Genomic DNA, 21,378 nt, shown 5'->3' on the forward strand with positions numbered 1-21,378 from the left:
AAGATGGATCCCTGGGGAACCCCATAATTTATGGTCTTACAGGGTCAATTGTGATCATTGACGAAAACACATTGTTGCCTTCCGTATAGGTAAGAACGAAACCAATCGAGAGGTACCCCTCTGACACCATAGTGATATAGTTTATATAATAAAATCTCAAAGTCTATTGTGTCAAAGTCCTTGGACGGATCCAAAAAAATGCCAATACCACATTTTCCTTCTTCAATACAGTCATTGACCTTTTCCAAGAGGTCGAGTATAGCCATACAGGTGGTGCTTTTTTTACGAAAACCATATTGGGAGGGGACAAGGATACCTAGTTTTTCTAGGAAGCCATTCAGTCGGTTATAGACCACTTTCTCAAATATTTTTGAAAATGTTGGTAAAATTGAAATTGGCCTATAATTGTTCATATCGTTTTTATCACCTGATTTAAAAATTGGGATTACTTTTGCCACTTTGGACATTTTGGGTACAATGCCAGCACTAAGTGACAGGTTTATACAGTGACAAAGAGGATTTGTGATCACATTTGCTATGGCTTTCAAGATTTTGCTACATATCCCGTCCACTCCAGCTGTATGTGATGACTTTAGGTCCATAATGATCGTATAAAGCTCATTGATGTCGGCTGGCTGTATGAAAAAGGAGCTAGGGTAGCTGCCTGATAAAAATTATTTAAAGGAATACCCTGGAGGTTGACTTATTTTACTAGATAGGTTTTCCCCAATAGAAGCAAAAAAGGTATTAAAATTATTGGCAAGATCAGCCCTATTTGACCCTGTATCCGGAACAATAGGGGCCTTATGTCCCTTGTTGAGAACAGTATTCAACACGTTCCATGTTCTCCTAACAACACCACAAAGCCTAGTCACCAATTAGCGGGATTCTTATCTGCGGGCAACCACGAATGTCAGTATACGATAACGCTTGGTGCAAATGTTTGTTGAAAAAACGTTGGTAGGACTGTAATACATAATTGTACCGGCCTCAAACTACTTCCCAGTTTTACAGGAGTGACAACTGACACATGATCAGACGTCACAGGACAGAATGATTTGTGTCTGGCTGTTAGTCAGCCTGTGAGGGGACAGGGGTGGGAGGGCAGGTTGAGTGGGTTGTCCCTGTCCTGGAATAGCTCTCCTGGCCTGGAATGTTCTGGGGAATGTTATGTGGCGGCAATGATTGGTCAGGAGGGAAAGACAGCATGTGTGTGTGTGTGTCCAGCAAAGGTAATCAGTCAGTTATGGAATCTGTGTTGAGAGCCAGTGAGGACAGATCAATCATTATGCACGTTTGGGGACATCCTCTGTGTGTTTGGAGTTTGACAGCCAAGCTGTGCGGGGGTCTCGGCCCCCGCGTCCGTTCTTTCGCCACCTTATTGTTGTGGCTCCTGTCACCTTTCCATGTGTGTGATGTGCAATGCCGTGGCTGCTGTGTTCCCTCTTTGTGAAACCGGATCTGACTCGTCCATCTCAGCGCCTCACAGCTCAGACAGCCAGCCCATTAGGCCTCATGCTCTGTGGGTTGACCTTTGAACCTCAGGCCCCCGCGTCCCCACCCAGTTTGACCATAACAGGCCCGGCAGGCCATGCTAGGTCAGCGGTTTGCTGGGTCATTACAGGCTATCAACCGCTATCTGCGCGTCTGCAAATAAGCGGGGACTCTCCAAGGTCTGCAAACATTACTGGCTCTAATGCAAAGCAGCCTGAGGACAGCCGCAATATGAAATCTTGCCAGATTTTAGATGGAACGTTGAATATACAAAGGGCCTTAACGTCCCACTTTAACAGCTTGTAAAGAAATAAGAGAGAGTGTGACATGTATGAGTGAGGGCACGAGGCTCTCACGGTCCAGCCTGCTGGAAGTGATGGCCCTGCATGATGTGTTAACCTCAGCTCCTTATTCTCACTGCCTGCACAGAAAATCCAAATCTCTGTCACAACATCCCCAACAGGAGGACGACTCCCTCGCCAGTGTTTGCTCAGCTGCACCGGCTTTGTGGCCGCGTATCCAGCTCCCTTGTTCCTGCACCCCGGCTGTTTTCTCCCGCTTTCTCTGTTTAGTTTCTTTTCTCCCGACAGTTTGTAGCCTCAGTTGGTCTTTGTTTGGCCTAAGGAGAGCCCTGTCCGACCAATTTTAACTGACAGCAACCAGGTCAAGAGGTCGTGCCGGGGCGGCTACCTGAGGAAGTCTTGCGTCTCTCGCCTCAGAGTGTCACCGTGGTGTCAAGATGTACGGTAGTCATGTAAACACCTCTGCATGTGTGCCCACTCTGACTCACTGCTGTGGAAACCCTGTGCTGGTAGCGGTAAACACCTCTAATATTCACCAAAAATTACACCTCTCACAAAAAGTTAGCTATATTCCTCCTTTTTGTTAGTAGTGTATTTTAATGCAGTGTTTTTCAACCACTGTGCTACACTAGTGTACCGTGAGATTTTGTCTGGTGTGCCGTGGGAGATTATGTAATTTCACTTTATTGGGTTAAAAATATTTTTTGCAAACCGGTAATTATAATCCGCAAATGTGCCGTTGTTGAGTGTCTGTGCTGTGTAGACATCGGCAGAGTAACCGTGTAATACTCTTCCATATCAGTAGGCAGCAGCAGGTAGCTAATTGCTTTGCAGATGTCAAGAACATGGTTTGTGGTGATCACAATATGCAGACGACAGCGGGAGGCAGTGTGCAGGTAAAAAGGTATCTGATGCTTAAACCAAAAATAAAACAAAAGGCAAGTGCCGCTGAGAAAAGGCATTGAAGCTTAGGGATGGCTATGCAGAACGAAGCTAAAACTGAACTGGCTGCAAAGTAACAAAAACAGAATGCTGGACGACAGCAAAGACTTACAGCGTGTGGATCAGCAGACGGCGTCCACAAAGTACATCCGTACATAACAATCAACAAAAAGATAGGAGCGCAAGACGAGAACTAAAACACTACACACATGAAAACACCAAAAAACTCCAAATAAGTCACGGCGTGATGTGACAGGTCATGACAGTACACCTACTTTGAGACAAGAGCTATAGTGATGCATGGTTGGTTATGGTTTGAAGTCATATCCAACAATTGCGGAAACAATTTTTTACTGTCAATATCGGCTGCTGAGTTTAATCTTTAATGTTTTCTGCTGGTGGTGTGCCGCCGAAATTTTTTCAATTAAAAAAATGTGCCTTCGCTCAGAAAAGGTTGTAAAACACTGTTTTAATGACCGCATTTTCCGGGCTATAGAGGTGCGGTGTTAATCCACACCCACCAAATTTCAGAAGAACAAAATACTTTAACATATATTAGCCGCAGATATGTACCAGATTTTGTAAATGTTTATTTACATACCTTAATTGTTTTCAACCGGTGCCTGTAACACGGCAGTAAAACGGCTGATCGAACAAAACAAACGTCATCGCCAAGGACCCACTAGCTGCGGAAGCTAGCTCTCCAATCAGCTAAACCGACTCAATTACTCCACGGTGACGTTTTGGTGAATTTACGAAACTGAAACAATACAAGAAAGAATGCCATTGTATCAGTATATCAGTATGTGGAATTAAATTATGGAACGGATTAACCAAAGAAATCAAACAAAGCACTAATATAATTCAGTTGAAGAGACTGTTCAAACTACAAGTGTTCACAAAGTACACAGAACAAGAATTACGATGAACATCTTGAACCCTTTTTTTTCTTTTTTTTTTAATTGAGACAAAGATTATTTATGTATTTGATATTTGTTTGCTTACAATGGTATATTATTTATTTATTATATATTGTTCACTGTTCTGTTACAGAGAACAAGGAAATTGGATACAATCGCTATGGTTTGAAAAGGGGTAGGATTACTCCTACTCCTTTTCGGACGTGCTGTAATGAAACAACTGGAAATGTGTGACGCATTACATTGTATCGTATGCATGTTCGAAATAAACTGAAACTGAACTAAACTGAACTGAATAGTAAGTTAATAATACGAACATAGACACTTGTAAACGTGTCAGCATACTGGCTAATGCTAACAACGCTAGCTTGACTACATTATGATAACACATACAAATACGCGTGAAAATACACCTACAGACATCCCACATGGGACAGTTTAGTAAGAATTAATTGTTTTAGTTATATTGCAAAACTCACAAACGTTGCTTGAATCCTTTCGAGCAGAAAGGCTATAGACGGTTATACTTCCGGTTCAAGGCACAAAACCAGAAGAACATTTTGAAACCGCTGCACCTGCAGTGAGCAAACTTGTCCGAAGGATGGCGCCATAGCACAAACAACGACACACGTTTTCAGTGTCTCTGTCGGTTTGATATGAACACCATTTGAGGAATACAAAATATTATGGCCGTTAACGAAAAAAAAAATCTATAAATTATCCGCACCGTTTTGTAACCGCACAGTTCAAAGCAATGGAAAAAAGTAGCTGCCTAAAAATCGAAAAATACGGTAGTGACCGTTGTTAATGCTGCAGGTCCTGTGTGAATAACTAATGTAGGACACAAAGCTATGCAGCATTGAAAGCATCAGTCACAACAAGACAAGCCCCCAAACATGAAGGAGGTAGAAAAGTCTCCTAGATTTACTTCTCAGCATGTGGCTGACAAGCAAACAAGAGAAGACTCAGGGAAGCAAGAAAACACAGCGCTGCAGCATAGACTATGGACTATAATACTGCACAGCTAAGCTAATATTTGCACAGATGCTCATTTTTGTCATTTTAGTGTTAATGTGCTCAGGATTGCTACATTTTTTCTTGTCTTTGACTCTGACATTGGGGACTCAATTTATTCTTAAGACCGGTTCAAGACAAAACTGCAGGAACAGTATTGCTTATTTTATGTCATCAAACATGTCACATACAGTCTTGGTTTTTCAAACTTGTTTATTAAAAGTGGTTAAACTGATGTTGAGTTTCCAAAAATACAATGGTATGGATTCATCTACATCAGTGATTCTCACTGATGTAGTGGTACAGGCTCCATGTAGTGGTATGCCAAATAATCACTTTATTAAAGTAGTGTTTTATTTTCCTACATTTAAGCACAGTGTTACTTTTCAAACTGTGTGTAATGTTACAGTGGCCAAAGTATTAAATATACTTGTTAAACAAAACATCTGCCTTCTTTTTAATGAATACTTAGGACTATTACGCGACTTCAATGTTAGTCATTTTGGTGGTCCTTGAGGAACCAAGTTTTTTCTGAGATGGTAGTTGGTGAAAAAAGTTTGAGAACCACTAATCAATAACATACATTGTACTTATCGATCCATTATTGTACAAGGTTGTTTTTAAAGATTTCAACTAGCAATGAACGCGCTCTGGATAAACCTAATAGGCTGATATTTTTTACTCTTAAACCTATTTTTTATTGTTGATTCTGTTGTTCTTCTATAGAGATGGCTACCGAATTCAGTATTTTTACAGATAGTGACTGAATTCGGTCAGGACTACTAATTTTACTCACGTAAAATCAAACGGTACCAATTTTCAATACCTGGGTAGCACTGGACGTCACGTCCAGTTGCAGACTTGGCACCGGCTCAAGCACTTGGCAGGCAAACAGGCTAAATAATAGCGGAATGCCAAGAGGTATTGTTGCAAGTTTGAACGGCAACAAATAACGCGTGAGACGATATACGATATAAATCATATACAATTGGCCGACGATAGAGCTTTTAATACTATTGTATCGTCATAATGCATGTTGATGACACATTCTAGCAACAAGCGAACAAACGCGTCCTCAAAACAGTGTCACATTCGTGCCAGCGGCTAACGTGCCTCCACAGTGCAAAGCCACTTCTCAGTCAGCAATCCTCAACTAATATTATAATCTGTCTATAATATCGATAGCATTGATGCCAATTATAGAGACCGTAAATGGTCGATACTACAGTGATTAGAGCAATATTTTTTATGAGCACAGCATCTTTTGTCGTTTTTGTTATTGTATACAAACCCGGGAAATACCGTATTTCCCGGACTATAATGCGCACTTAAAATCCTTTGTTTCCCCTCAAAACTCGACAGTGCGCCTTATAACCCGGTGCGCCTAATGTAAGGAATAAGTTTGGTTGAGCTTACCCACCTCGAAGCTATTTTATTTGGTACATGATGTAATAATAAGTGTGACCAGTAGATGGCAGCCAAGCATAAGAGATAAGTGTAGACTGCACTATGATGGCAGTCTCACACACAAGAGATACGTGTAGACTGCAATATGTCTCAAGTAAACAACACCAACATTCTATATGTTCCATTGAAAATAGAGAACATTACACACGGCGCTAAAAAATATATCAAAATGTTTTAGTACGACTTTGGTAAGCTATGAAGCTGCACCGCTTGAAGGATTGTTGGCGCATTAAACATTGGAATATTATTATGGTGCGTGTATAAGGTAAGACATTACCTGGTGTTTTGTTTCGCAATATTATGCAAAAGCAACTTTTCTTACCTTCTGGTACCTGCCGATCTGTATTTGGGATCTGCATACATCCAGAAAAATTGCGCCGACGCCGTAGTTGATAAGCTTCTTCTTTTTCTCTATCTTATGTGACATTCATCCTCCGCTGTTGCCATTTCTAATATAAAGTAGTGTAAAGTTCTTACTTATATCTGTCAGTAAACTTGCCATGAAAGCGCTAAAACATACCGGTGTAGTGAGTTTACATTATTCACCCAAAGAGCTTTAGTTATTAGAGAGTTCCGGTCGGACGGTTTTATGTAGACCACAAGGAAGTGTATTCAATTTAAAAAAAAAAAAAATATTATCACTCCTTTTAATGCGCCCTATAATCCGTTGCGCCTAATATATGAAAACAGATCAAAAATAGACCATTCACCGGCAGTGCGCCTTATGGTCCGTAAAATACGGCAAATCCCTGGACATAGGGTATTGATACCGTTACATTGCCAACTTATTTTTTTTGTCTGATTATAATTGTGATCAAAAATGATCTTGAAAATTGGAAATATCAGTATGACTAATACTGCCCCCTACATCCTAAACTAATGTCAACTACAGAAGATCAAGTGCTTATAACATTTTGACCGAAGTGTAGATAGAATCATGTTACTACAGAAAGTAACCAGATATTAAACAGTCAATTATCAAGTACATTAATATAATTTTGGCAAATAATACAACTGGAAATTATGCAATATGTGAACGTATAACAGCATCTTAATTAGGAGCCTGTAACCTGTTCTTTAAAAATGTATATGCTAAATAAATATATACAATATGCCTAAAGCATGCCTAGTATAAAGTGCTCAAAAAAAAGGCTCCACTTTTCAAAATACACCAGCTGCTAAATTACATTGCATTTGCCATATCCATTTATCACGGAACAAGCTATATCGTTGTCCGTCCTCTTCCCCCCCTCACTGTGGCTTTTTCCATGTCAGGGGTCACCACAGTGAGTCAGTCGCATGAAAGGTTGTCATTATTTTTTTAATGGATGCTCTTCCATTCAAAGTGTGTATCATTACACCACCAAATATTTATTTTACTAAAAAATTTTTTTTAAAAAAATTGTAAACTGGTTGTAAACAATAGGTGAACAAATACAGGTAGTACGATTAAGTCAGGTTAAATCAGGAGTTGGCAACCCAAAACGTTGAAAGAGCCATATTGGGCCAAAAATACAAAAAACAAATCTGTCTGGAGCCGCAAATAATGAAAAGCCGTATATACGTCTTATAATGAAGACAACACATGACGTAAGTGTCTATATAAGCTATAATAGCCTACTATCAAAATGACTATGTGTCGCAGGCTTAAGCAAATCTTCGTTGACAGAAATGTTGAAATTTAATATTTATTCTACACATTTTAACAACATTGGAAAACATTAGTAAATCAGAGGGTAGGTAATGTTTGCTGTGGTCTGGAACAACGTGGCACACAAACAACTATCAGAAATGCAGCCAATATTACATACAGAAAATGTGTCATGAGACATGCAAAACAAAATTATATACAAAGAGGATACAAGTAAAGGATATTAAATGAGCTCAAATATACCTACAAATGAGGCATAATGATGCAATATTTACATACAGCTAGCCTGACTAGCATGTTAGCATTGATTAGCTTGCAGTCAGGCACTTACCAAATATGCCTTATTAGCACTCCACACAAGTCAATAACATCAACAAAGCGCACCTTTGTGCATTCACGCACAGCATAAAACATTTGGTGGACAAAATGAGACAAATAAGGAGTGGAAGATTTTACATGTAAACAAACTGTTGCGTCACAGTCCACACTATGGTGAGTTCAGGAACTGCCGAAATTAGTAGCACAAAACGATGTTCACCAAATACTCTCATTGATGAAGCATACACACAAATATATTAAACAGTGGGCTTTCTAACAATTGGGAAGGTTTGTGTCATATTTATCCTCAAACAAAAAACATACTAAAACAAAAAAAATTTTTTCCCCCCATCTTTTTCCAGTTTCAATCCTTTTTTAAATATGCTCCAGGGAGCCACTAGGGCGGCGCTAAAGAGCCGCATGCGGCTCGAGAGCCACGGGTTGCTGACCCCCGGGTGAAACGAACTCTACATCTTCCTAATGCATCTTGGACATGTTGAATTGTGCAAGTATAAACATGTCAACTACTTCATTGTCAATTTTTTAAACATGCTAAATTCATTTCCATTACCATTTTCCTCACAGTCTGTAAATTTCTCCAAATGTTATCTTAAAATGCTCTTCCTCTTGATTTGGTCTCACATTGCCTTCATCCCGGTCTTAACTAGCACCTCCAAAACCCTCAAATCTAAACTCCAAACATCTCAGAACAAGCTAGTCAGGTTACTTCTAGACCTCCACCCCAGATCCCACCTCACTCCTACCCACTTCTCTAAAGTGGGCTGGCTCAAGGTGGAGGACAGAGTTAAACAACTTGCACTGAGCCTAGTCTATAAAATCCGCTACACCTCCCTGATACCGAAGTACATGTCAAACTACTTCCTTAACGTAAATGACCGCCATAACCACAACACCAGGGGGAGCTCCACTAACCACGTTAAACCCAGATTCCGAACTAACAAAGGTCTTAACTCATTCTCTTTCTATGCCACATCAATGTGGAATGCGCTCCCAACAGGTATAGAAGAAAGGGCATCTCTATCCTCCTTCAAAACCGCAATAAAAGTTCACCTCCAGGCAGCTACAACCCTAAACTAACACCCTCCCCGGATTGCTAATAATCAAATGTAAACAATCAAATGCAGATTCTTTTTCTTATGCCTTCTGATCTCTCTCTCTCTCTCTCTCTCTCTATGTCCACTACTTGATGTCCATACCCCCCCCCCCCACCCCCCCCCACCCTCCACACCCCTGATTGTAAATAATGTAAATAATTAAATGTGATTATCTTGTGTGATGACTGTATTATTATGATAGTATATATGATAGTATATATCTGTATCATGAATCAATTTAAGTGGACCCCGACTTAAACAAGTTGAAAAACTTATTCGGGTGTTACCATTTAGTGGTCAATTGTACGGAATATGTACTTCACTGTGCAACCTACTAATAAAAGTCTCAATCAATCAATCAATCAAACTTGCTTTCAAGCCCGAAGAGTCTACGGTCTGGTCTTTGTGGTTTTGACTCCAACACTATCATTTTTTAGTATCCTCTAAAGAAGACTTTTGAGCAACTAGCGGTGGTTTATCATCCATTTGGTATCAGAAATGTTACCTAATAGTACTTGACTTTGCCAGTGGAATAGAATGTATAACGAGTACAGCAGTTGAACATTTAAAAAGATCATTATTCAATGACAGCGTGCCTCTAACCTGCAAAGACGCGTAACCGCTTGCGTCGTGGAGGCGGTCCCAGGCCAGAGACACCGGTGCATTCATCCTCATCGTCACAGTCGCCACTCTCAAATCCTTCTTCGCCGTCATCACTCCATCCATCCGCACCGCCTGCGCGTGTCCGGGCCCTCCAGCGCTTCTCGGAAACCGCCACCATCCGCAGTAACTGCGGACGAAAAATCTGCATTTAAGACGATAAAATATGTGATTTGAAATTGCACGGAAAGATTCATCCAAAGTTAAATGACTGACATGCAGAATTATAATCATGCTATTAATACAGGTGCGCAGTTTCAGGTTACTTTTTTCCTCTGGGCCAGATGACTAAAAATGCACAACAAAATTCCCCTAAACAAATATTTTTTTAAAGAAAAACTGCCCTTTTTTGGGAATTTCCATAATCCTAAATCCTAATATGAGGAAAAAACACGTCTTTCCCTTTTCTGTGCATGCTACATAGTAAAAGACTGCTAGCACAAGGCGGCTAACACTGAGGCAATAGGGAGTAATCCATTTTGCAAATAAAACACTCTAAAAAGCATAAAAGAACACTCTAAAAAAACGCACCAACAACACCTCACTTTCATGTCGGGACCTGCATACTAATTAAGGTATAGCAACATTGTTATTGTAAGAGATAACACAGAGGAACTACTTTTCTGGCGTAGTGACACACATCGCCTCACTCTACTATCGAGAGTGAAGAGGTATGCTAGCCACTGGAGTTGCGGCTGCTGCTGAATTACCTTTGAGCATACTTGCCAACCCTCCCGATTTTTCCAGGAGACTCCCGAATTTCAGTGACCCTCCCGAAAATCTCCCGGGGCAACCATTCTCCCGAATTTCTCCCGATTTTCACCCCGACAACAATATTAAGGGCGTGCCGTGATGGCACTGCCTTTAGCGTCTGCTTTTTCACCATACAAACAGTGTGCCAGCCCAGTCACATGTTGTATGCGGCTTCTGCAGACACACGCACGTGACGGCAAGGCATACTTGATCAACAGCCATACAGGTCACACTGAGGGTGCTGTATAAACAACTTTAACACTGTTACTAATATGTTTCATATCCTTGTTTCATCGCATAATTTCTTGTTACCTGTGGAGTAAGGATTATGCTGAATTTGCCATCTTAAGGGGAGCACAAGTTTGTGCTGAAAGATACAACCATCCCATCAGTCTGCATCCCAGTAAGAGCGGACAATGTAAGTCACTGATTTCTTATGTTCTTATTTTGTTGGTGAAACGTTTAGAGGTTAGCACTAGTAATACATAATAGTTTAGTGTTTCACTATAACTGGATCTACTTATCACTCAGCTTCTAAAAATTTTAGCTAATCCTCTGCATATTTAGGCTAAAAAATACAAGGTTCTGGATTGTCACTTGTCAGAAAGTAGCTGTGGTCGGCTCTCATGAAGTCTGCCATGATTAGTGGTAGCAAACAGAATGGTGATATGCGGTCTGTGAAATCGATGCACGCAGGAAAAAAGGTTCCAGTAATGCTTAAAATGAAATGTTACTTCATGGTTACAGCATGTATATAAAACATTGTTGGATTATTAGCTGCCTTGTGCTAGCAATTTTTTACTACCTAGAAAGCACAGAAAAGGGAAAGACGTGTTCTTGTCTCACATAAGGATTATGAACAAAATAAATGATATGCAATTTTTCTTTAACCTCATGTACATATTCATACAGTTGTGTGTGTGTATATATATATATATATATATACACATACACTACCGTTCAAAAGTTTGGGGTCACATTGAAATGTCCTTATTTTTGAAGGAAAAGCACTGTACTTTTCAATGAAGATAACTTTAAACTAGTCTTAACTTTAAAGAAATACACTCTATACATTGCTAATGTGGTAAATGACTATTCTAGCTGCAAATGTCTAGTTTTTGGTGCAATATCTACATAGGTGTATAGAGGCCCATTTCCAGCAACTATCACTCCAGTGTTCTAATGGTACAATGTGTTTGCTCATTGGCTCAGAAGGCTAATTGATGATTAGAAAACCCTTGTGCAATCATGTTCACACATCTGAAAACAGTTTAGCTCGTTACAGAAGCTACAAAACTGACCTTCCTTTGAGCAGATTGAGTTTCTGGAGCATCACATTTGTGGGGTCAATTAAACGCTCAAAATGGCCAGAAAAAGAGAACTTTCATTTGAAACTCGACAGTCTATTCTTGTTCTTAGAAATGAAGGCTATTCCACAAAATTGTTTGGGTGACCCCAAACTTTTGAACGGTAGTGTATGTATATATATATATATATATATATATATATATATATATATATATATATATATATATATATATATATATATATATATATATATATATATATATATATATATACAATTAATTTTATGTACTGGTGTATGTAAATACACATACATACATATTGTCTTTCATGTCCATAATTAAACTATTTTGTTATGTCTTTACCTAAACTAGTGTGGTAATTGTGTTTACTTTTAAAACTCTAATGCCTTTTTGTTCTGTCCCAAAAACACACACACACACAAACAGTGGGTGCACTGACAATAAAAGCCTATTCTCATTTGTCTTTATCTTATATATACTGTATATATATATATGTATATATATATATATATATATATATATATATATATATATATATATATATATATATATATATATATATATATATATATATACACACACACATATATATATATATATATATATATGTATATATATATATATATATATATATATAATTCTCTCGATGAGCTTCAAGCACACCTGTGAAGTGAAAACCATTTTAGGTGACTACCTCTTGAATATATATATATATATATATATATATATATATATATATATATATATATATATATATATATATATATATATATATATGTAGTCACCTAAAATGGTTTTCACTTCACAGGTGTGCTTGAAGCTCATCGAGAGAATGCCAAGAGTGTGCAAAGCAGTAATCAGAGCAAAGGGTGGCTATTTTGAAGAAACTAGAATACAAAACATGTTTTCAGTTATTTCACCTTTTTTTGTTAAGTACATAACTCCACATGTCTTCATTAATAGTTTTGATGCCTTCAGTGACAATCTACAATGTAAATAGATAGATAGATAGTACTTTATTGATTCCTTCAGGAGAGTTCCCTCAGGAAAATTTAAATAGTCATGAAAATAAAGAAAACGCATTGAATGAGGAGAAATTGTGTCCAAACTTTTGGCCTGTACTGTGTGTGTATATATATATATGTATATATATATATATATATATATATATATATATATATATATATATATATATATATATATATATATATATATATATATATATATATATATATATATAATTTTTTAAAATATATTTATATGGGGATGGTTATATAGAATCAAAGCTGCCGCCTGTCTGTTTGCCTATTTTTTCTCACTTGTTTTTGAGTGCTCTTTTTGTTATTATTCCTATTATTTTTGTCCTGACCACTGACAATTGTTTACCTTGACACGGTGCCATTTTGTTCTATTTTACCCATTTTTGCTGCTTTTGGCAAGGGAAATTGTTTGACACAATAACTCCATTACAAAATGAAAGAATAACCAAAATGTGTAGTTTAGTTATTAAATGACGACTTGAAAGAGAAACATTGGTTGCATTGGTACATTATTACCAAGAGAGGAATGAGAGGGCAAAAGTTCAGTCTTGTACCTTTTGGTGAAAAACATGTGAGTGAGCTCAGAGATGACCTGGCCTGTCGTTCACTGCCCATCTTTCAGCCTCCGTAACATCGCACATGATTGAGAGTCCTGTTAAGCTAACAGATGTGCTAAATTCCAACCGGCTGCCTCGCGACTTTTCCTTTTCATCTCACCGCTTGCATGCTTTTTATTGACATCCTACCTATCTGCGTACGTCAGCATGCATTTTTGTTGTTTTGCGCTTTGCATGGGAGAAAACGAACTTCATGTGGGCTTTGTCTCCAGTCAGCCGGGGTTGGACTTTGTGTGAGCAAAAAGACAAACCGCGGTATAAAAACCAAGCACTAATCACAGAATTACGTCAGTCTGAGGATAAACAAGCCAAATCCTTTCCCTGTCTATACAAACTAGTTAATCTTGGATTTACAAGTGATATAAACTTTTATGTTTGGACCAAAAGAACACTTATTAGCTTGTTCCCAACACGACCACCCAACAAACTTCCATTCTTTTCCAAACATTGTCAAAGAGCCATGAAAACAACATGTATACTACTGCGGCTCAACATTAAAATGGACACAAGCACAATGATAAAGTATTTGGGACAGCCAGGGACGGCTCCAGGATTTTTTCTCACCCAGGGCTAAGAGGGGTTTCATGGATTTGTGGGGGTGGGCTGAGAAAATTATCGATTTTCATGACTTCAGTTCTCATTCTTTCAATAAAATCAGTTATGACGCGCAGCAAAAACATGTTTGATATATAAGTAGTATATAATAATATATAACAGACAACAATGCAATGGCGATATTTTTTCGGATAACAACTTAAAGGCCTACTGAAACCCACTACTACCGACCACGCAGTCTGATAGTTTATATATCAATGATGAAATCTTAACATTGCAACACATGCCAATACGGCCGGGTTAACTTATAAAGTGACATTTTAAATTTCCCGGGAAATATCCGGCTGAAACGTCTCGGTATGATGACGTATGCGCATGACGTAGTCAGTTAAACGGAAGTTATGGTACCCCGTAGAATCCTATACAAAAATCTCTGTTTTCATTTCATAATTCCACAGTATTCTGGACATCTTTTGCAATTTGTTTAATGAACAATGAAGGCTGCAAAGAAGAAAGTTGTAGGTGGGATCGGTGTATTAGCAGCGGACTACAGCAACACAACCGGAGGACTTTGTTGGAGAGCAGACGCGCTAGCCGGCGACCTCACCTTGACTTCCTACGTCTCCGGGCCGCCAAACGCATCGGGTGAAGTCCTTCGTCCTTCCGTCAATCGCTGGAACGCAGGTGAGCATGGGTGTTGATGAGCAGATGAAGGCTGGCTGGTGTAGGTGGAGAGCTAATGTTTTTGGCATAGCTCTGTGAGGTCCGGTTGCTAAGTAGGCTTCAATGGCGTCGTTTGCACAGCATTGTTAACCTTCGCCAGCCTGGAAAGCATTAACCGTGTATTTACATGTCCACGGTTTAATAGTATTGTTGATTTTCTATCTATCCTTCCAGTCAGGGGTTTATTTTTTTTGTTTCTATATGCAGTTAAAGCACGATGCTATCACGTTAGCTCGTAGCTAAAGCGTTTCGCCGATGTATTGTCGTGGAGATAAAAGGCACCGAATGTCCATTTCGCGTTCTCGACTCTCATTTTCAAGAGGATATAGTATCCGAGGTGGTTTAACATACAAATCCGTGATCCACAATAGAAAAAGGAGAGAGTGTGGAATCCAATGAGCCAGCTTGTACCTAAGTTACGGTCAGAGCGAAAAAAAATATGTATTTCACTGCATTCTAGTCCGTCACTCTAACGTTCCTCGTCCACGAATCTTTTATCCTCGCTCAAATTAATGGGGTAATGGTCCGAATAGTTCTAGCTGCGTTTAAAAAACAATAAGAAAATATGAGGGAGTGAACAACTGACAACGTCACGCTACTTCCGGTAGGGGCAAGGTTTTTTTTATCAGAGACCAAAAGTTGCGAACTTTATCGACGTTGTTCTATACTAAATCCTTTCAGCAAAAATATGGCAATATCGCAAAATGATCAAGTATGACACATAGAATGGATCTGCTATCCCCGTTTAAATAAAAAAAAATCATTTCAGTAGGCCTTTAAGAAATTAATAATAGTAAAATTAATGAAAAGTTTTAAAAAAGGTTGCTTGCGATGGGCCAATAAACATTATGAGTAGTTTAATATGTGTATTATCAGATATAGGATTGAAAAAAAAAGACATTAAAGGAATGTACAAACGTAGATGAGTAGTATGAGAGAGTTACAATAAGCGAGTGGCACCAACTTGGTGGAATGGCCCTTACACTATTTGAGATTTAGGCTTTTTATATGGAGAAGAGGTGTCACGTTAAAATACACTGCTAGGAACCTTTTTTCTCTGATTTGTGGGAGTTTAATGTACTGAAGCGTCTTCTTTAAGAGAGAGCTGTGTTTGTCCACCCAGGCCAGAGTCCTTCATAGATTTACTGAGTTCCACAAATTCCTTCTCAATGCCCTTAGCAACCAGCTTGGACTTTGTGAAGGGGGCCTTGTCACCCATCTCGGCCAAACAAACACTTGAAAAGCAGCATGACGAAGAAATGGTTAAAGGTATGTTAGGAAAAAGAAACATTATGAGAAAACCAAAAGTAACAGGGTCTCAGTGTAAAGTAGAGTTTGTGTGAACAGCACCACGTATAAGCGACCACCTGTCAGCATAAGCACCTCAACATTTCCACATTCAACGCTGGCCCACATGGGCAAACATCTAAACAATCCAAACAGAAATGATCATAACAAAAATAACGTAACACCGTAAAACACATGCGACAGGAAAAGGCTGTGATCACATAATTGCTGCAGGATAACAAAATAAAAGAATTGCTGCAAGTTCCCAGCACATTATGGAAGTTTACCAAAACAATTGGAAGTAAAGAAAACAATGCCAAAGAGAGAAGAACGTCGAAACTTTTAATTTAACCAAGATCCGTTCTGTGACAGCGAACCTCCTGTTTGCAAATATACGTAAAACAGCTAGTGTGGAACCTTCCGTACCCCATTTTTCTTTTTTTTTTTCTTTTTATTGACATCCAGCATCAGACATTCCTATCCATTACATCATATTCACATACATCATATATCTGTTGTCTGCCCTAAATGTCAAAATATTTTTTGTTTATATCCCAACCATACCCCCCACCCCCAAAAAAAGAAAGAAACAGCAAAAAAACAAAGTAATATCTACAAATACATCAATTAAATAAACAAAAAAGAAATAATAATACATTAATAACAATAATAATCAGAAATAAAATAAAATATAAACAGATACATATACGTACCCCATTTTTCATATGATTCCTTGTTTTGACGAAAAGTTTTGTCTAGATTTTGCCCCGGTATTCATACACTGTCCTGGTTATCAAACGGCGCATAACAAATTAATTTGCGTATCATTCCACGGAATCGATTGCGCGTCACGAACGCGTTGGTGACTCAGTCTCTCCGATTTTTTTATTGCGCATCACTGCAAAAGAAGCCTCCATGGGACCAAAGAAAGTTGCAAGTAGGGATGGGTACCTTTCACATTTGTGATTTAGTTTTAGTTATAGTCTTTGGACGAAAATGTATTTTAGTTTGTCATATATCACTAAAATTGGCCCTAGTGTGTGAATGTGAGTGTGAATGTTGTCTGTCTATCTGTGTTGGCCCTGCAATGAGGTGGCGACTTGTCCAGGGTGTACCCTGCCTTCCGCCCAATTGTAGCTGTGATAGGCTCCAGCGCCCCCCGCGACCCCGAAGGGAATAAGCGGTAGAAAATGGATGGATGGATGGATATTTCATTCATCTAAACTAATTTAGGTTTAGCCCAGATTTAGTCGAGGAAACTCCTCAACATTTTAATAGACTAAAATTACAGTACATTTTGTAGACTAAAATATAAAGTATAGTGGACAACGCATCTTTGAAGTTTTTCTTGAAAGTATGTTTATTAATTATTATTGCAGAGCATCTCAAAAAACTAAAGCCAAATACGTCCATTCTCCCCTTTCTGTCTATATACCAAACATGCTATTTTGCTCGTAAAATCATCAGTGTCACGACTTGACGGTGTGCTGTCATACTCGTTAAAAAAGAAAAGAAAAGGGAAACGGTATTTTTCAAAGGGAGTATACCATTTTTGATTCATTAGTACCGCGGTTCTCTACTAGTACCGGTATACTGTACAATCCTACTTTGCATGTATAGACTAAGGCGTGTTGCCATATTCAGAAAGCAGTCTTTGCCAATAAGTTGAATGTGCCAGTCTTGTCTTTTGTTGAGCCCTACAAAGTGTTTATACTCTAAGTATTGTATATATTACACACTAGCTATTTGATTGTAACGTGCATCTTAGTTGTAGTTTTCCCTACCATCTTATTCAATGCACCACCACATCCCACCTCCCCGGATTGTAAATAATCAAATGTAAATAATCAAATGTATAAACTTGTTCTTATGCTTTTCTGATCTCACTATGTTCACTGCTCGCTGTACATATCCTACGAAGTCAGACCTACACTGTTTCAATGTCCATTTCTTAGATGATATAATTGTTGATGACTGAAGTGCTGATATCAACCAAACCAACCCCCCCCGCCCCAACCCCTTCCACATCCCACCCCCCGGATTGTAAATAATGTAAACAATTCAATCTATATACTCTGATGATTAACTTGTGTGATGACTGTATTATGCTGATAGTATATATTTATACCATGAATTGATTAACGTGGACCCCGACTTGAACAAGTTGAAAAACTTATTCGGGTGTTACCATTTAGTGGTCAATTGTACGGAATATGTACTGTACTGTGCAATCTACTAATAAAAGTCTCAATCAAAAAAAAAAAGTAGAGTTATTCCAATTGCCATGTAAACTCGCTAATACTAGTCTGTAGCATGCATGGCATTTCCAATGTAAATTAGCATCAAGTTAGCACGTTTTAAAAAGTAGAGCCTTACTTTCTAGCGCTGTCTATCAGGGATGCTCGCTTTATTGACGGGGAAAATTGCAACACTACCTAGAGATAGTCAGCTACAAGTATAAGTGTTTGCCCGCCAAGTGTTTGAGCTGGTGCCGAGTCTGCAACCCGATGTGGCGTCACGTGCAACAAAGTTATCCAAATATGGTACCGTTTTGAATCGGTACCAGGCAGTACAAATGGAATTCAACCGGTACCTATAAAAGTAAAGCATTCAGTGCCCATTCGTAGTTGCAAGTACAAGTACTTTGATAATGAATGTTAGAAACACCATTGAATTAAAGAAAGAACTCCATAGCAAAGTACAAAAGTCTTTGTCAACAAGAATCTTCACTAAAAGTAAAAGTGGTGTTAAATTTTCATTTATCCATTTAATTTGTCATTTACAGTATATGTACTTTACATTGTTTTATTCTATGTAGAATATGTTTTGTGTTAATAATTGTAGGTGTTTGGAATGGATTAATTAGGCACATTATTTCAAATGAAAAAAAAGGTACTGATGTTTTCATCAGATTTTTTGGAAAGGCTTACTAACAAAAAACAAGGTTAATAAAGGAAAATCCATTTTTAGCCCTACACATTGCTCCCAATGTGTAGCAGATACAAATACCAGCAGAGGACCGGCGCAGGAGAATAAAGATGTTTGTTCAGGAATTTTAAAAAAGCAGTCAGCAGTATAAGTATAGCTGTGGTCAAAGTGAGCAGTAGCATATCTGAAAGGGGGCAGGCCTCTGCGCCTCTGTGGCAGGGTGCGGCGACTTCTCCCCACTGGCTGCCTGCCCCGCCTCGGCAGCAGTAGCAGGAAAGGGCTGGGATGTACAGCATTTTTGTTTCAGAAGTGACGCTGATCTTCTGGCACCAGTGATCTGACGAGCCTCCACATTTACCACAAAAAGGACAACCCTCAAGTTGGAATCTTCAGCAATTAAACAAGAGGGGGAAAAAAACTAAAGCAAAAAAGGAAGATAGGGACAAATAAAAAGAGACATTTTTGAGAAATGTTCAGTATGTTTCCTATTAAGGCTGCTATTTCTTCATAGACTTGCATGAGGAGCTGGCGACATGCGTTTAGCACAGCCATGCATCTTCCAGACTGCACACAAAGCCCAAACTCCAGCAGAATTGTGCTCGATGCAGCCCGGCCCAGACGCCCAAACCACAATTCTGTCACTGCCTCCCACATGACATGAACTCCACACGGGGTCACTGCTGTGGACACGGCAGCTGCAACACGGCCTCAGTGGCACTGCGCTGATACAAAACAAAAAAAATGCTGCTCTCTCTGACCAATCTGTGTGGATAGTTCCTATTCCAGTGTTTTTCAACCTTTTTTGAGCCGAGGCACATTTTTTGCATTGAAAAAATCCGGAGACACACCACTAGCAGAAATCATTAAAAAATTAAACTCAGTTGACAGTAAAAAGTAGTTGTCGCAATTGTTGGATATGACTTTAAACCATAACCAACCATGCATCAATATAGCTCTTGTCTCAAAGTAGGTGTACTGTCACCACCTGTCACATCACGCCGTGACTTATTTTGAGTTTTTTGCTGTTTTCCTGTGTGTAGTGTTTTAGTTCTTGTCTTGCACTCCTATTTTGGTGGCTTTTCCTGTTTTGTTGGTATTTTCCTGTAGCAGTTTCGTGTCTTCCTTTGAGCGATATTCCCCGCTTCTGCTTTGTTTTAGCAATCAAGAATATTTAAATTGTTGCTATCCTTCTTTGTGGGGACATTGTTGATTGTTATGTTATGTTCGGATGTACTTTGTGGACGCCGTCTTTGCTCCACAGTAAGTCTTTGCTGTCGTCCAGCATTCTGTTTTTGTTTACTTTGTAGCCAGTTCAGTTTTAGTTTCGTTCTGCATAGCCTTCCCTAAGCTTCAATGTCTTTTCTTAGGGGCACTTTCCTTTTGTTTATTTTTGGTTTAAGCATTAGATACCTTTTCAACTGCACACTGCCTCCTGCTGTGGTCTGCATATTGGGATCACGACAAACCATCGGCGTCTCACACGACGTGTTCCCGACATCTACAAAGAAATTAGCTACCGGCTACCACCTACTGATATGGAAGAGTATTACACGGTTACTCTGCCGAGCTCTAGACAGCACCGACACTCAACAATGGCACATTATTTGCAGACTATAATTACTTGTTTGCAAAAAATATTTTTAACCCAAATAGGTGAAATGACATAATCTCCCACGGCACAGTGGTTGAAAAACACTGTCCTATTCGGTGCTGCACTTTTGACTTTCAACAGGAAGAATTAACATAGGAGGAACATGTATCATCTTGTGTGCATGTAGAACCTTAATGGGTGCTGCTGGAAGGGACAGACAAGGGTTGAGTAATGAAGACGGAATATGTATAGAAAAAAGGGTCTCCTGTGTTATGTCCCCTTCAGTGCGGTGAGGACATGTCTGGACAAGATGCTCATGACTCGGCCCACACTGAATGTGCTGCTCACAAAGTTTCTATCAATGCCTCAACACATCTTGTCTACAAATCTAATCTACACCACTTGGAGCCTCAGTTCCCCCAGAGACGTTTGCTTTTATTTTTGTAAAAGTTTTAGTATCACTTAGGGTTGTACGGTATACCGGTATTAGTATAGTACCGCGATACTAATGAATCATAGTCAGTACTATACTGCCTCTGAAAAATACCCCCAACCCCTGCGCCCCCCCGTCGTCGTCACGTCGTGTCATTGCTGGTTTTACGAGCAGATGAGCATGTTTGGCAGCGCACAATCACGGAGTACTTACAAGCAGACACAGTGTGTAGACAGAAAA

At 39.1% G+C, this 21,378-nt stretch overlaps 1 protein-coding gene across 4 annotated transcripts in view; it reads right to left on the reverse strand.

The window, feature by feature from the left end:
• Positions 1-21,378, reverse strand: part of gpc3 (glypican 3) — a 331,966-nt gene that overhangs the window by 35,188 nt on the left and 275,400 nt on the right. For all 4 annotated transcript variants that reach the window (XM_062045445.1, XM_062045441.1, XM_062045443.1 and 1 more), the window contains one exon: positions 9,827-10,013. In XM_062045445.1, the coding sequence (XP_061901429.1) occupies positions 9,827-10,013 (187 nt within the window). The remainder of the gene's footprint in view (positions 1-9,826; positions 10,014-21,378) is intronic.

Source organism: Entelurus aequoreus, linkage group LG04 (genome assembly GCF_033978785.1).
Source record: "Entelurus aequoreus isolate RoL-2023_Sb linkage group LG04, RoL_Eaeq_v1.1, whole genome shotgun sequence".
NCBI lineage: Eukaryota > Metazoa > Chordata > Actinopteri > Syngnathiformes > Syngnathidae > Entelurus > Entelurus aequoreus.